Raw genomic sequence first — 14,295 nt, 5'->3', positions numbered from 1 at the left:
TGGGACCCTGCCTTTTCAGCGATAGCCGACACTTTCCATTCTTTATCATCCTCACATTCCTCATTCCTTAACGCGCTTGCGCTACTTTTACCTTCAGACGCGGCCGGCTCTTCTGGCGAGATTGAATCAAAGCCAAATCTACTCGCGTGCATTTACTGGGCAAGCCCCAATACATTCTTTGGAACTATATCGATTCTACAAATACAATCAGCAACCCGTCACGCCTTTCCAAGCATCGCGACCTTCTTGGAGAAAGTAAAAGGAGCGACAGACTACTCAATCTTTGTGTCACCAACTGCATATGACCCTCTGTTTTCTCGTTTGAGCCACAATTCACCTGGATTTCAGTGGATGATATCTCGACTTCTGCTGGATTAAACGACAACAATCATGGTTCATGCCCATAATCACCACCATGGCCCCAGCCTGGAGGCACGAAGTCCCGACCATGACGATGACGGACAAGAAGTCACGGTGGTTTATGTGACTGCTTCCGCAGACTTTGATGGTCCTATAGGTGGTTATGTGACAGGTGAAGACCCAAAGACAAAGACTGCCGCTGCCACAGTCGGCGTTGGCCCTGCAGTTCAACAAAGTCGCACATCTACAAAGGAGGAGCCAACTACGACTGAGAAACCATCGAAGAAAACTACGGCAGTGGAGACGAAGCCAACAGCCACCACCAAGATTGAGACGACTGAGACCACCAAGGAACAGCCGACTAAGACGAAAGAGACTACTAAGGCAACTGAGAAAGAGACATCCACGACCGATCAGAAGGACACCCCAACAGCAATGACTACCTTCTCAACAGCTACCTCCTCCACTTCCTCCTTGTCCAATACTGGATTGGAAGAGGCTGCTGCCACGCATACGTCGTCTTTGGATAAATCAGCTGCTTCGTCAACCGCTCTTCCTGGAGCGTCTGGGTCTGAAGGCCTTACAGGAGGTGCAAAAGCGGGTATTGCGATTGGCGTAATTCTCGGGGTCGGCTTGATCGCGGTTTTCATTTTCTTTTTCATGCGCAAAAAGAGGCAGGGCCAAAAAATTGACGAAATAGAGCCCGAAAATGAGAAAGCATTTGCTGCCAGCAGCGTAGCACCTCCGCCGCCTCCGCCCAAATTTGAGCCGATGACTCCTACCAAGCCACCGCAGCTCAACGTTCGGCCGGTGACCCAGTTTGCACCCGATCTCACCCCCTCTGCCACAGGCGCTCTCTCTGCGGCTGGTGCAGGCGCAACTCTCGGAGCAACCGCCGCTGCATCGCGCAACCTCACTGAACACGCCTCACCACCCCACACTCCGCAATCGAATGCAGGCACCTCGGATCCTTTCACTGACCCGGTGAATCCCTTCAGTAACCAGGCGGAGGCCCCATCCCCCAGTAATGTGGCCAGACCGATAAACCCTCCAACTGCCCCTGAAACCATGACGCCTCCAGATCCGGTTCCTGCTGAAGCCGCTGTAGGAGCGGCTGCTGCAGGTGCGGTGGTGGCTGCAGCGGCTGGAGGTGCTGCAGTTGCTGCAGTTGCTTCTTCCAAGTCTACTGAGAATGATCATCCTAGTCAACCCGAAAGCTCTGAGCCGAAGATTGACTCTCAGCCTGAACATGCGGAAACGAGCCCTGTCAATGCTCCAGACGACAATGAGGCACCTGGTCCTAGTCCTCCTGTTGTTGCTGCAGTTCCTGCTTTTGGTCCTTCTGAACATGGTCCACCTCCCCCTCCAGCTCCTACCAATGTGCATCGCGTACAGATGGACTTCAGTCCTTCCATGGAAGATGAATTGGAGCTTCATGTCGGTCAGCTTGTTCGCCTCCTCCATGAATACGATGACGGGTGGGCTCTCTGTATCAGAATGGATCATTCACAGCAAGGAGTGGTCCCTCGTTCATGTCTCTCTTCTCGCCCTGTGAAGCCTCGGGCTCGTCCTCCTCCGGGGGCTGTCCCTGGTCCACGTGGTCCACAAATGATGGGACCCCATGGCCCTAAGCCTCCTGGTGCTATGCCAAATCCTCGTTTCTATCCCCCAGGTGGTCGCCCAATGTCGCCAGCGCGCCCCATGTCCCCAGGACGTCCCATGTCTCCGGCTCATCCTGGCTATGCTGGGCCCCCGCCACCGCGTCCTCATCCACAGCGCCCGATGTCCCCTGCTCAATTTCCTCCTGCTCCCCGATCATTCTCGCCAGGGCCAGGCCCTCGACCAATGCCGCCTCGCTCGATGAGCCCGGGCCCTTACGGTCTCCCAGGAATGCAACGACCGGAGATGCCTGTCAATCAGCGGCAACGTAGCAACAGTGCTGGCGGGCCAGTCCCACGCACCACCGGGCCACCAGGGCCAAGTCCCTTGGCTGCTCCTCGAACTCCACCTCCATCAGGCGCGCTGCCAGCAGTTCCCAACCCGGCCCCAGCCCCCACTTCAGCCCCGGTCGAAGCTCCAGTCCCGGGAAGTAACACGCCACCCCAGTGAGCTATGGGCGCTCGCACTAGACCAATGATCGTCGATTTCGATGGGGACGACGGCTGGCATTGTCGTTAATATGTACGAGTCTATGATATCATGTGCTCCTGCAACGAAAGCGCTCTATCAAGAGTCACCAACGCCTTATGTCCCCACCATCGACTCCGCAAGTTTTTTTCTTCTTTTTTTTCTACTACTTGCTTCAACTTATATTCTGGATGACCCTTTCCGTCTCATTCGCAGACCACTTTCATGAGGGTTTGTCTGCGTTCTCTTACGTCTCTTCCTTCACTGCCAAGTGCCTGCACATATCTCACCTGACGGAATATACCCAACTTTGTAAGATTTCTTTCTATTAACTCATGAAACCAGAGATTTCTTGGATTACCTTATGTGATTACCCTATTTCTTATTACAATATACTTTTTTCTGCTTTGATTTTTCTCCGATGTCTACGTTGCATCTTATCTATTCAAACCGAACAGTCAACCGCGATAGTATAATGCTCTCTAATATCTGTGTTGATGTGAAATAAAGAACCCGAAAAGAAGAGGAAATTAAAAAAAGACAGTGTATGATCGTATAGTTCCCCTTTTTATGTAGATCATAGCACTCCACTCGGTCTTTTCACCCTGCACAAGGACCACAAGTATCTAATGTATCTATGTGATATAAAATAGACCCGTACTTTTAAAATCGATAAAATCAAGGTAGTACAGAGGACTTCCAGCCCATCACTAACATGCGGTTGCAACGATATATTTGTATCCATGCCGCTCTCAAAGCAACGAAATACGTAAACCACACTCCCAGAGAAATGGTCATTATCTAATCTAAAGATGCGGAACTCCTCCACTTGCCAGAAGAAGATTAACGATGCTAATGATACCTTCACCTAGGATCAGCCCGGACGCCAGAACCACGACAGTTGAGGACGCAGCATCAGCATCTTTAATAGCTTGTCCGGGTGCGGGTCCTGCCGCGGGATTTCTAGTATCTGCCCCCCGGACATTCCCCTGGGGCTGTTCCTCGTTGGCTGCTTGAGTGGGAGGTTCAAGGTCCTGGGCCTTAGCGTGCTTTCGAGACCACCACCAGGCGATCAGTCCGCCAATGGCTCTAGCGAGGGTGAATGAGGGGACGTTGAAGATGCCGACGGCGACGGCGATACCGCCCGGAATATATGATCGCCACCAGGCTGTTGCGTCGCGTTTGCCGCCATTGGCGAAGCTGGACGTACCGACAATACGGAGAATAGTGACGACGACGAAAACTGCTCCAGCTATTGAGGCCGCTTCCCATGCCATTGGAGGGAGGCCTTGGCCTGTGACCAGGCGGGCTGTGAAGATCCAGACGTATGCCGTTGGGGTCTGGAACATTGGACCTGGGACCTCGTAGACGTTCACGTACATCTTGTATACTGCTGTAGATAGCACGGCGCCCACGAGACTACCGATCATCTGGCCGTAAAACTGGGCCTTGGGGCTTGCACCTAGTAAGTGGCCGGTCTTTAAGTCTTGCATCATATCTCCGGCCTGTAGGGCACCGGACTCGGATACTGCACCAGCAAGAAGGTTGGTGACTAATGCAGTGCGTCGGGAAAAGTGGGAGGCGGGGGTTGCGAGAGAGAAAAGCAGTTGCGTTAATTTACTTATCCCAGATACTGGGTTCAAATCTGTCTCGCCGAGAGCGCGGACACCCATTATAGATAAGAGAACAGCCAGCAGGGTTGCAAGGCTGGAGAGCAATGGAGACATGACATCACCAAAGACGAAGTGCATGCAAACAACGTTCAGTATCAGTGTCAAGGGCAACAAGATGAGCACTGTTCTTGTGGAGATAAGTTGAGATGGAGGGGCGTCTTCCTCATCAGCGGCTTCAGCTTGCATTCCTGCCAGCAAAGCAGGGAGGTGGCTTGGTATAGAGGATTCTTCGGAGATAGGGCTCAATGCGGAGTAGCTGATATAGTCATGGGGATGATATTCCGCTGAGCCCCGAGAGGAAACTCGACGCCAAAGACGACTAGAGAGGAGCTTGGCCTTCAGTTTGGGGGCATGCTTTACAGCTGGTCTGAGCACTAGCCAGCCAAGGCTAACGATCGAGTCAGCGAGCATAATGGCCAGAGAAACCCATACAATCCAGGCCTTGCTTCCATCATCCCAGCTGTCCACAGGACCAGGAGCCCAGCCGCGAGCTTTCGCAAAGGGGGACAAGATACCCCAGCCTAGAACAGCACCGAATAGCATATGCATGCAGGTAGAAGGTCCCATGATAATTCCTTGCCCGACATACGCTGGTGATGGGTTGAGAGTCCATAGCCAATTATGCGCCAACGAAAGTCCGAAAATGGGAATATCGCGAACTTGAGGGACAAAGTATGAAAACAGCGTCTGAATTTATTAGTACATAAGCGCAATGTCAGTTAGGGAGACAGTATAGATTCTCACATAAACACCGGAGACTGCGAACGCGCCAACCAAGAGACGCATCTTCGACCTCCAATCCTTTTTGTCACTGCTCTCCTCTTCCAAAGTAGTTTTCCTCAGTAGGGTACCGGTACCGCTCTCCTCGGATACACGAGAAAGTATCGGCGCCTCTTCCTCTTCATCTCTCCCCAAGCCTGTGTTGTCACTCACCCTGCCCTTTGCTTTTTCATCACTCTGTCCGCTTCCATGAAGGACTCTCAGCATCAGCGCAGATGCTGTACCGCTAGGAAACCTGAGCTTCTCGCGAACAATGACCTCTTTTCGTAACGGAACGGCAAAGACAACCCCGAACAAGCATACCCCAAGACTCCAGATAACCAGCTTCCAGAAACTAAGTTTCAGCGGTCCACCCTCGCCGACGCCTCCGTCGCCAGAAGGCCCGTCTTCACCGTCCCTTATAAGGAATTCCAATGCCGGTATAACACCAACAAAACCACAGCCTAGTGGCATTGTTCCAACCGCCCCTGCTACCGTCTGAATGAGGACATTCTCAATGGGAGTAAACGGATAGGAAAGATGCTTGGAGAACACTTTGAAGACTGAGAATCCTATCAATGCAGACGGCATTGCCATTGTACTAATCCATCCTGTTTGCAGCCCGAAGTATGTGTTCGAAAACGTGATGAGAGCGCCGATAATGAGGCCAACTAGGAGGGATCTGGTTGTAAAGCTCTGGGCGGAGGTGACCGGCGAGCCTTCCAGTACAGAGCTCGAGGGAAAACCGGCATTATCATTGTCTGTCCTCGACCTAATATAATCATCGGAATCTCTGAAGTGCGATCCATCTCCATCCGCCATATTCACCGATTGAGCACCTTTAGAGGCGTTGTCCGGTATGTTGATAGTTTGGTAGTTTATCAAGTCAACTGCAACACTAACCCCTCAGCCCTGCATTCCAGATACCACCGTCACAATTGAGATACAGAAGACCTCAGTAGTCCATAACGCAAACGACAAGTGTATCGATAAGTAAGAGAAGGGAAAGGGAGATGGCAGTGACAGGAGTGGATGATGATAAATCACATTGACGATCACGAGTCCAGCCGCACTGGGGGGTGAATTTAGATGACTAAGCTGTGGCGATAAGATAAGCCTCCCCCAGATTGGTGATGTCACTTTGCACCGATAAGAGCTTCAATGATTTATACTAATACTGGACATCTCTACACCACAACATTGTACCGATTCCCTGTGAACCATCCTTCCACGGCATCTTTGAACAGCTTTGAATAGCCTTGCGCTGTCTTCTGTGCCAACCATGCTAGGTGTGGCGTCACCACTAGATTCAGATCCTCTGTGCCCTCCGCCAGCAAAGGAGAGTTATTAGGTCCAGCGGGCTCCTTCAAGCATACATCGGTTGCCGCTCCAGCAATCCTGTCCTCTCTCAAAGCTTTAACTAGAGCCTCTTCATCTACAACACCACCCCGAGAGACGTTGATCAAGACGGCATGGTGCGACATGGCTTCCAACTCTGGAGTCGAGATAAGGTTCCGAGTAGTCTCGAGCAGCGGAACCGCGAGGAAAAGTACCGTGCTCTCCTTGATCACTGTGTCGAAAGGTGTCCTATCTTCGCCTTCTGGACCAATAGAACTACCGAAATTCTTACGTCCAGAAATCAGGACTTTCATGCCTAATCCCCGGGCAAGATTGGCGATCCGTTTCCCTGTACATTCCGTCAGAGATATTCGACGTAGAGAAGGCTACAGTAGAGCACATCATTTGAAACGTATACATACCCACGCCTCCATTTCCAATAATACCCACCACTTCGTCCTCACATGTTAAGGGAGGATCTCCATACTTATCCAAATACCGGAACATGAGGATCTTCTTTTGCCATTCTCCAGCCCGGGTTTGGGCATGCATATCCACGAGCCTCCGTCGCATCGTGAAGTAGAGACCAATGGCATGCTCAGAAACAGCGGCGATGTTTGCCCCCGGGCAATTAGTCACAGAAATGCCCCGTTTTCTGCATACTTCAAGATCGACGCAGTCGGTGCCGGATGCCACAATCACAATGAGCTTGAGATGCGGGGACTTCTCTTCGGAGAGCGCGGTCGCATCGACAGGGAATGCACATAGGACCAGAATAGATGCATCGTAGATTCTTTCGTGGAGATTTGCTAGTGTTGTTTGGGGGTACACTGTTTTTGTGTACGTATATGGCTCGGGAAGGTTGAACTCGGGGATCTGGACAAAGTCGCCTTGCAGGACGACCATGTGGTGGTGGTTTGGTAATTGTGGAGGACTCATATTTTGTTTGGTTTAGTTACTTTACTGTATGAATCACTTGGAGTGTTATTTGCCTTGTCAATGTCGACTAAAGGACCGAGGCTCCAACTCGGTTTTATAGGGTCGGGAACCCGACGCATTGGCCACGCACACGCACGCCCTAAGGCTGACATTTCCCCACTGGGTCTGATAAGCAACGAACAAGAGAGTGCGGAGTAATCATGATTCATGAATGCCAGGGAAAATAAGGATCCTCTCTTTTTTCTGCATACAATTCTGTCTATTAGGTTTGTGGTAAGCATGTGGATGATGTATCTGTTTCACAATATGGCCAGTCTAGTATGTTCCTACCACTAGATATATATATACATTCCAGGACCCCAAGTTAGGCCCGCTGCTGAGAATTGGTAGACCAACTACATCTCATCAGGCAATTACAGTCGAGCTCTCTGTTTGGGGCTCCGAAAAACCCCTTCAAAGTATTTTGACAGCCCCTCAACGTCCTCTAAATCTCCAATCCATCCGATATATTGATCCGGCCTCAGGGCAACAACGGCACCTTTCAGTCGATCAACTCCCCACTTCTCATATGCCTTTCCATCACACTGCAAGTCCCAATGACATTTCTCATCACCCCATATTTTGTCATACTCCCAACCATTGTCGTCATCGAAAGGCCGTAGGGCCTTGGGAAAATCAAACAACTGTACATCCTCCACGGGCGCACTATGAATGGTAACCACATCAATAGTCGCATGAAGCTTCCTAGGCTTGCGCGAAAACCGCCGCAAAACTGAGTCAGGGGATGTCAAATACTCGCTGAAGGTCAACACCCGACGCTTCTGCTCCTCCGTCCGTATATCACCAGCGAGGAGCAAGATACGGAAGCGACCATCGCTCTGAAAAACCCGGGTAGTCCACCGGGTTATACCGTCAGCTTGGTTGCGAACCTTGGCTGGTATGATTTTCTCTCCCGGTGACAGGTTTTTGGCTATCCTCTGCCCGTTTTTATGGACCAACGGACTGTCTCCGTAATGGGACAAAATGCCTTCGGCAAATGGCTCCACCGAGTCGAGGACCTCCTTCATGGCTTCGAACCTTGCTTCCGCGTCCGGAGGGGATGAGCCTCCCTGTTGCTTCAGGAACAGCGGCGACCAGCGACGATCGAAATCCACGAGCATTTCAGCAAGCGGGCGGCGCTCAGGTTCGTATGTGTCAAGGATGGAGGCATGAGCTACTCCTTTTGCGACGAGGGCCACTTTCCAGCCGATGTTGAAGCCGTCCTGTAAGCTTATATTCAAGCCCAGTCCTACCTTTGGAGAATGGTTGTGAACTGCATCACCTGCGAGATATATGCGACCTTTGGTGAAGTTCTGGGCAATTCTTTGGCCAATCTAGTCCAAATGCTTAGTGTGATTGTACCGTGAAGATAAATCCACGCAAACTGCTCACCTGATATGTGGTCCACCAGTCACAGACCTTGAAGTCAAACTGAAACGGTTTCAGCATCTGTTGCACCTTTTCTCGCATCATGTCCAACGTGATGGACGATCGATCGAACCTCCCTGACGAGACGTCGACCTCTGTCAGTGGGACATAGAACCGGGCTAGCTGCCTCTCCCTTGGAATGACGAGGAGTGTTCCCAGTTCACTTGCCACCGTAGACGCCCGGCGCACATCGGCTGTCCATTGATTAGTTACATAGTTCGTGCGCTAAATAAAGCCATCGACTTACGAAAATTGGTGATAGGAACCACATCAAGGACACCCCTGTATTATACCCGTCAGTCACGAGAAAACCTAGGATAGCCGAGGAAGACGGTACCATATGTGCTCGGTTGTGGAACCTGTGAAGGGGATATCCAACTGTTTCCTAGTCCAGCTACGGCCACCATCGCAACTGATGAGATACTTCGCCTTAACTATCTCGACCGTGCCTGGCTCGTGCTTCCTTTCCGGAGTGAGGTCTTCCACTTCGTCAGGTGCTACATTGTCACGAGAAAGAGATTGCGAGCAACCATAAGCCGAGGCAGCGCTTAGCTCTCCTTCGGTGAGTGTCCTCAGCTTGACTGTGATCGGGTATTCCTCATGGTTATTCTCGAGGCTTGCATCATACTCAAGCGACTCGGCAGCGACACCTCTCTCGACCACAAGGTCTGAGCTGTCTTTGATCGCATCGAGGATGTAACGCTCGATTCTTCCTTGACTCAATCCATGCATGCGATAGGGCGCATTGTCGAGGGTTTCACTGCGAACCTGTTTTTTTCGCTTCAAGTTCCCCTTCTCGTCCCTCGCCTATTTAGTATCTTAGTTACGATGTCCGCCCCACAGGATCAACAATGAGAGGTGGAACGGACCCAGAAGCAGAATTCGGTGATTTCCACACCTTCATGCAAGACTCTGTGCTGAAACCCCATGCTGTCAAAGAGCTCCGACGTTGCGGCCCTCAATCCATCGGCATGGCCACGAAACACCTTCGTGGCACGTTTGTCGACGATGCGAGCATTGACACCACAACGAGCCATCCAGTATGCAGCAGCTAAGCCAGAGGGACCAGCACCGATGATAAGTCTAACAAACAATCATCAATATCCACAAGAAGCAAATACCGAGATCTTTCAACCGAACTTACACATCGGTGCGAGATTCGATCACAGGAGCCATGGTGAAGGCAATTGAGCCGATATCTGTGCTGATAGATGGGTGATGGTGTTGTCCGATCGAGTTTCTATCTACCCACGTAGCGAAACAGGGTTTTATAACTCCCAACCCATCCTACAATTGACTCTATATCTGGTAATCGGATGTATTCTAGCAAATCTTTCACTCGGTAGATGAACATGTCCTCGTTCCGCTTACAAAGCGATCGTCGTGTGGTACAAAGTGCGGTCTAAAGTAGACCTGCATGAGGCCCACCAGCTTAAACCAGTCGAGTTCCCAAGAACATGACACGTAATCTCGCAGCAGACCCATATGCAATGCTTTTGTCTCTTTGAAGTAAACAATCCGAGTAGATATACTACCTAGCTGGACGAATTAGCCACTAATGGCACAGAAGCCCTAAGGGCCAAGAGTTCTAGTTCTTGTACTCCTCATCGTGAACAAAGTTAGGGCGCATATTTTTCTCGATTTACCACAACGGGGCATATTTTGAGTACACCTTATAGTAACGAGAATTGGTAGCTTCATATGCAGATCCGACTCCTTGCAGAATTCACTAGGTTCTGTTAGGAAAGTGTGAAGTGGCGGTAGAGGAAGTAACCGAACTACGAGTTTCTGTAAGGTAATCCACTGAAACAACGGCGATTTTGACATGCTCATGACCCTTGTTCCGTTGCAGGACATCCTGCTCAGAGGGGTTCGGCTGGAGTATTTCTAAATTGGCTCTGTGCTAGCAATGGTTGCAGGTTATAAGTTGGTGACAACACAGATATACATATCGGGCATCCTGGCTACCCATTGATGCATTCTATGAAACATGGAAAGCATCTTAGGTCATGTCTTAGTATATACTTAATATTCTTATTATAGATTCAAAAGCCCAGGGACCAAGAGACCCCGATCCGCTTCCTCGTCGTTATGGTAAAGTAAGCTGTAAGCCAAGTAAATCGATGATTATGTATGCGCTACACGTCCTATCTTATAACGCTCTATCGACTAGAAGTTATTCCTTTTAAATTATGTAGAGATCGGATGTAGTCTCTCACTGTGATATAAATGTGGCTAGAAATTCGTCCCGAAAACTCAGGGAGTTAAGCCCCGAAGGTTATCTCAGACATTGTAGGAGTAGTTTAAAGCCAAAGGGCTAGATCCCCCGCCCAAACGAGCCAAATTCTTGAAACAACTCGGAGGGTATGCTTTTAGAAGGAGTCTGGTGAAATTAAACGCTAGAAATCAGAGAATGTGCGGAGACATTTTAGGGTATAGTCGGTGCATTCCTTCTGCACTCAACCCCGGATAGCCTCAGCTGCCTCACTACTGAAGTAGCAATTGACTTCGGGCAACTCCAGACACCTTTGTTTACTGTTAACCATATCCATGGATTGTTTATGTTGACAGGAGTTTTGACGGGGTTTGACAAGACGCGTGCCCTTGCATAGGGGGACCACGATCCTTGCTTGAGTTCATCAACGCGGAATGACAGCCAGGGCCGTTGTGTCAAGCAAAAGTTAATGATCGACAGGTGCCAGGGGAGATAGTTCCAGCTCAGTCAAGGACTAAATATTCAGGACACATTCCAGTAGAAGCCCAGACAAGGGTGCCAATGTATATCCGGGATAACCAGTTCAGCTCCTTCATTCCATAGGAGGGGAGACAGGCTAAGAAAAATGGAGGCTGCTATTGCCATGGACAAAAGGCGCGTTCTTGGAATACATAAATACATCTTCAACCACATCTGAGAATATTCTTCCTGTTCAGCACGATCGTTGACAAGAAAACCCTTCAGGCACATTCAGTGTAAAGAGACACACACACCTTCGACTTCGACTCTTATTATATCTGCAAACAACAAAATGCATTTCTCTACGGTAAGTAACACTAACATTGACCTGTTCGATGGTGCGATGGCTAACAAGCGCAATAAAGCTCTTTGCTGCCTCTCTCGCTCTCGCCCCAGCCGTCTATGGCAACAGCGTAAGCGTTGTCGAAGTCGAGGTTCATGGCCACGACAATTGCCATGTTGGAAGACTGCCTGGAAACAACCTCGAGGAGCACTCGACCATCGACTCCAAGCCAAAGAAGGTCTTCCCGACTGAGAATTCCTGCCCGTCAGTCAAGCTGCCTGACCATGACGAAGTCGACACGTACTCCTTCACTGTAACTGCGCTCAACAAGAAGAGCTTCGAGCAGTGCCGCGGTCTGGGTGTCTACACCAACAAGGAATGTGCCGGCAACCCTGACTGGATTGTGCCTTTCCACCCTGGAGAGCTCCGGGCCTCCAGCCCTTGTCTCCCTGAGTACGGCTTCGAGGACTACGTTTCGCTTCAGCTTATTTGCAATGACGACCCAGTCCACCGCGACGAAGGAAAGTCCGAGGCACATGGAGAGGGAAACAAAGAAGGCGAGGGTGAAGGAAACAAGGAGGGCGAGGGTGAAGGAAACAAGGAGGGAGAGGGAGAGGGAAGCAACAAGGGGGAGGGCGAGGCTGAGCAACGCCAAGGTCAAGCTGAGAAGCCTGCCGCTAAATCTAACTCTATCTTTGGTAAATTGGGCTTGTAAGCGGTTGTACGTTGGGGAAAAGTACTGGATATTTTTCGTCGGTGTGTGGATGATCATGGGTGATGTATCATTATCTCAATTTCACGGACGGCTTTTATTCCTTAATACCTAATTATCATCTTTATTTCAACTTCAACACCCCTTCTACATCCATTGAAGGAACGAGATTTGCTTTCCAATCAAGCTCTATGAGTGTAGTTTAGCCAAGGCTTAGAAACCTGTTGGGTCTATCCTACATAGGAAACGTACTTGCCTGCCTGACAAAACTACACTTGAATATATCTTGCATATAACGTCTAGCGTGAGAATGCGCAACTGTGTTTCTTTTTGTATTTTGTTCTTTTTTTTTTAGAAAAAAAAAATAGGAAGCCAATCCACCGCATTTCTTAAACATCTTAAACGGCGCCACACATATTCAAGCATACGGAGTACTATACACCTCGATAAACTGCACCCACAGCAGGACTGCACGAATTCGAATCCACAGTATATAAGCCAATAGAACGAACACGAGACAAGCCCATACGTGTCATGCCAAGTTTCTGACTCGACGGAGGCGCCGTTAATGTGGAATGAAGCGATTGGAATGTTTGCATGTTTTATTGCTCGGAGCCCAGCGACTCACAGCAGGAATGCAAAGCGTCGGATGCTTTTCCCCATGGAAGTGAAACGCTTAGTGGTTCACGTATCTCTAGTAGGCATAGTATAATTCCTCACGTACCAGGTATGGGGCGTACTTTCACCTCGCGTTTGGGGGCACGACTCCTGGAAGTAGATGTCGATCTTCCTGGCCTCCTGGAGTATTTCGGGGCAATGGGCCCGTAGTCATGAGAATGTAATATTTAACTGCCGGACAGGTCAGGAGTTGGAATGGAGATTCAGATATGGTTCTTCTTCTTCTTTTTTTTTTTTTTTTGTCAGCGTTGTCGGATCTCCTAGTGTCGGTAGTTGTATTTACTTCTTGACTGCGAAGCGGTTCTTCAACATGCATTGGACAAATGTAAGTGAGAACCACGACTTTCACTCTATTTCTCCTGATCGAACCTCACACTGGGCTCAAAGAATCTAACAAAAAATGTAGATCCTCCCCCTCCTAACTCTCGCCCACTTGCCGGTGACCTCAGCTCTCAGCGCCGCCCGAGTCTGGGCCAACTTCTCTCCCCAGTGCCCAGCCGACGACCACTCCTCTTACCCAGATGATCCCAATCTCAGCTTGCACGAAGAATTCACAACAGCCGTCGACGTGGTCGCCGGGAAGTGCCAGGAAGTTCCTGTTCCCCTTCGATACACCATGGAGGTGGACCACGTCTCGATTGACGCAGAGCTCTTCTGGCAGGATAGCTTAGACCAATGTACCATTGCCGTGCACGAGCTGCCGGGCTGTACCGAGCCGCCACTTATACAGAAGAAAATCGAACAGGGGAAAGCACTCAGTGAGTGTGAAGAGCGGAACTTTGCCACGTTCACTCAGGTTTGGGTGAAGTTAGAGTGTGAGCAGATGAAGCCAGTTCATCATGGTATAGCTTCTTGGTACCATGGGAGACCTGCAAATGATACGGTGAGTGCCAACAGTACTGGAACTCACAACAACACTGGGAATCACAATAGCACCGCACCGTACAGTGGGAGTAGTGTGTTTCACAGCAGTGTTTGGAAGAAGATATTGGAAAATCAGCGGGCATGACTGACGCCGTCCTGATAATAATCCTGTTGGGTTAGCTTTCTTTGTTTCTTTAAAAAGCTTTGATCATCTCATTTGTTGGGAAGCTCCCTTTTGGAATGCCTATGTTTGATGTCTGGGATCATGTAGCGTGTTCGCTGTTTCGCTGATGGTTGACGATGTTGAATAATGATCACGATTGATATGGGACAATTACATTCACTTGAAAATTCTCAAGAA

General features: G+C 49.9%; 6 protein-coding genes across 6 annotated transcripts; 4 read left to right on the top strand and 2 right to left on the bottom strand.

The window, feature by feature from the left end:
- Positions 1-390: 390 nt before the first annotated feature.
- On the top strand, positions 391-2,469 carry F9C07_3665 (SH3 domain protein; the record flags this gene model as incomplete). Its single annotated transcript, XM_041285777.1, has 1 exon — positions 391-2,469. One exon carries the CDS (start codon positions 391-393, stop codon positions 2,467-2,469), a length of 2,079 nt encoding a protein of 692 aa, XP_041145954.1.
- A 209-nt stretch (positions 2,470-2,678) lies between these two features.
- Positions 2,679-2,995, top strand: F9C07_3664 (uncharacterized protein; the record flags this gene model as incomplete). The annotated part of the gene is made up of 2 exons (XM_071511120.1): positions 2,679-2,799; positions 2,946-2,995. 2 exons carry the CDS (start codon positions 2,679-2,681, stop codon positions 2,993-2,995), a joined length of 171 nt encoding a protein of 56 aa, XP_071366353.1.
- Positions 2,996-3,293: 298 nt separating this feature from the next.
- On the bottom strand, positions 3,294-7,196 carry F9C07_2202702 (OPT oligopeptide transporter protein-domain-containing protein; the record flags this gene model as incomplete). Its single annotated transcript, XM_071509542.1, has 3 exons — positions 3,294-4,847; positions 4,905-5,691; positions 6,982-7,196. 3 exons carry the CDS (start codon positions 7,194-7,196, stop codon positions 3,294-3,296), a joined length of 2,556 nt encoding a protein of 851 aa, XP_071366352.1.
- Positions 7,197-7,609: 413 nt separating this feature from the next.
- F9C07_2232305 (FAD binding domain-containing protein) lies at positions 7,610-9,839 on the bottom strand (the record flags this gene model as incomplete). Its single annotated transcript, XM_041291772.1, has 6 exons — positions 7,610-8,569; positions 8,628-8,857; positions 8,911-8,945; positions 9,001-9,470; positions 9,533-9,746; positions 9,808-9,839. The coding sequence occupies 6 exons, from the start codon at positions 9,837-9,839 to the stop codon at positions 7,610-7,612; spliced, it is 1,941 nt and encodes a 646-aa protein (XP_041145952.1).
- A 1,850-nt stretch (positions 9,840-11,689) lies between these two features.
- Positions 11,690-12,395, top strand: F9C07_2232304 (uncharacterized protein; the record flags this gene model as incomplete). Its single annotated transcript, XM_041285776.1, has 2 exons — positions 11,690-11,704; positions 11,763-12,395. 2 exons carry the CDS (start codon positions 11,690-11,692, stop codon positions 12,393-12,395), a joined length of 648 nt encoding a protein of 215 aa, XP_041145951.1.
- Positions 12,396-13,380: 985 nt separating this feature from the next.
- F9C07_2232303 (uncharacterized protein) lies at positions 13,381-14,079 on the top strand (the record flags this gene model as incomplete). The annotated part of the gene is made up of 2 exons (XM_041285775.1): positions 13,381-13,395; positions 13,477-14,079. 2 exons carry the CDS (start codon positions 13,381-13,383, stop codon positions 14,077-14,079), a joined length of 618 nt encoding a protein of 205 aa, XP_041145950.1.
- Positions 14,080-14,295: the final 216 nt, after the last annotated feature.

The sequence above is a fragment of the Aspergillus flavus genome, chromosome 4 (assembly GCF_009017415.1).
Source record: "Aspergillus flavus chromosome 4, complete sequence".
NCBI lineage: Eukaryota > Fungi > Ascomycota > Eurotiomycetes > Eurotiales > Aspergillaceae > Aspergillus > Aspergillus flavus.
The sequence above is the reverse complement of the archived record's forward strand: the minus strand, read 5'-3'. Positions and strand labels throughout refer to the sequence as shown.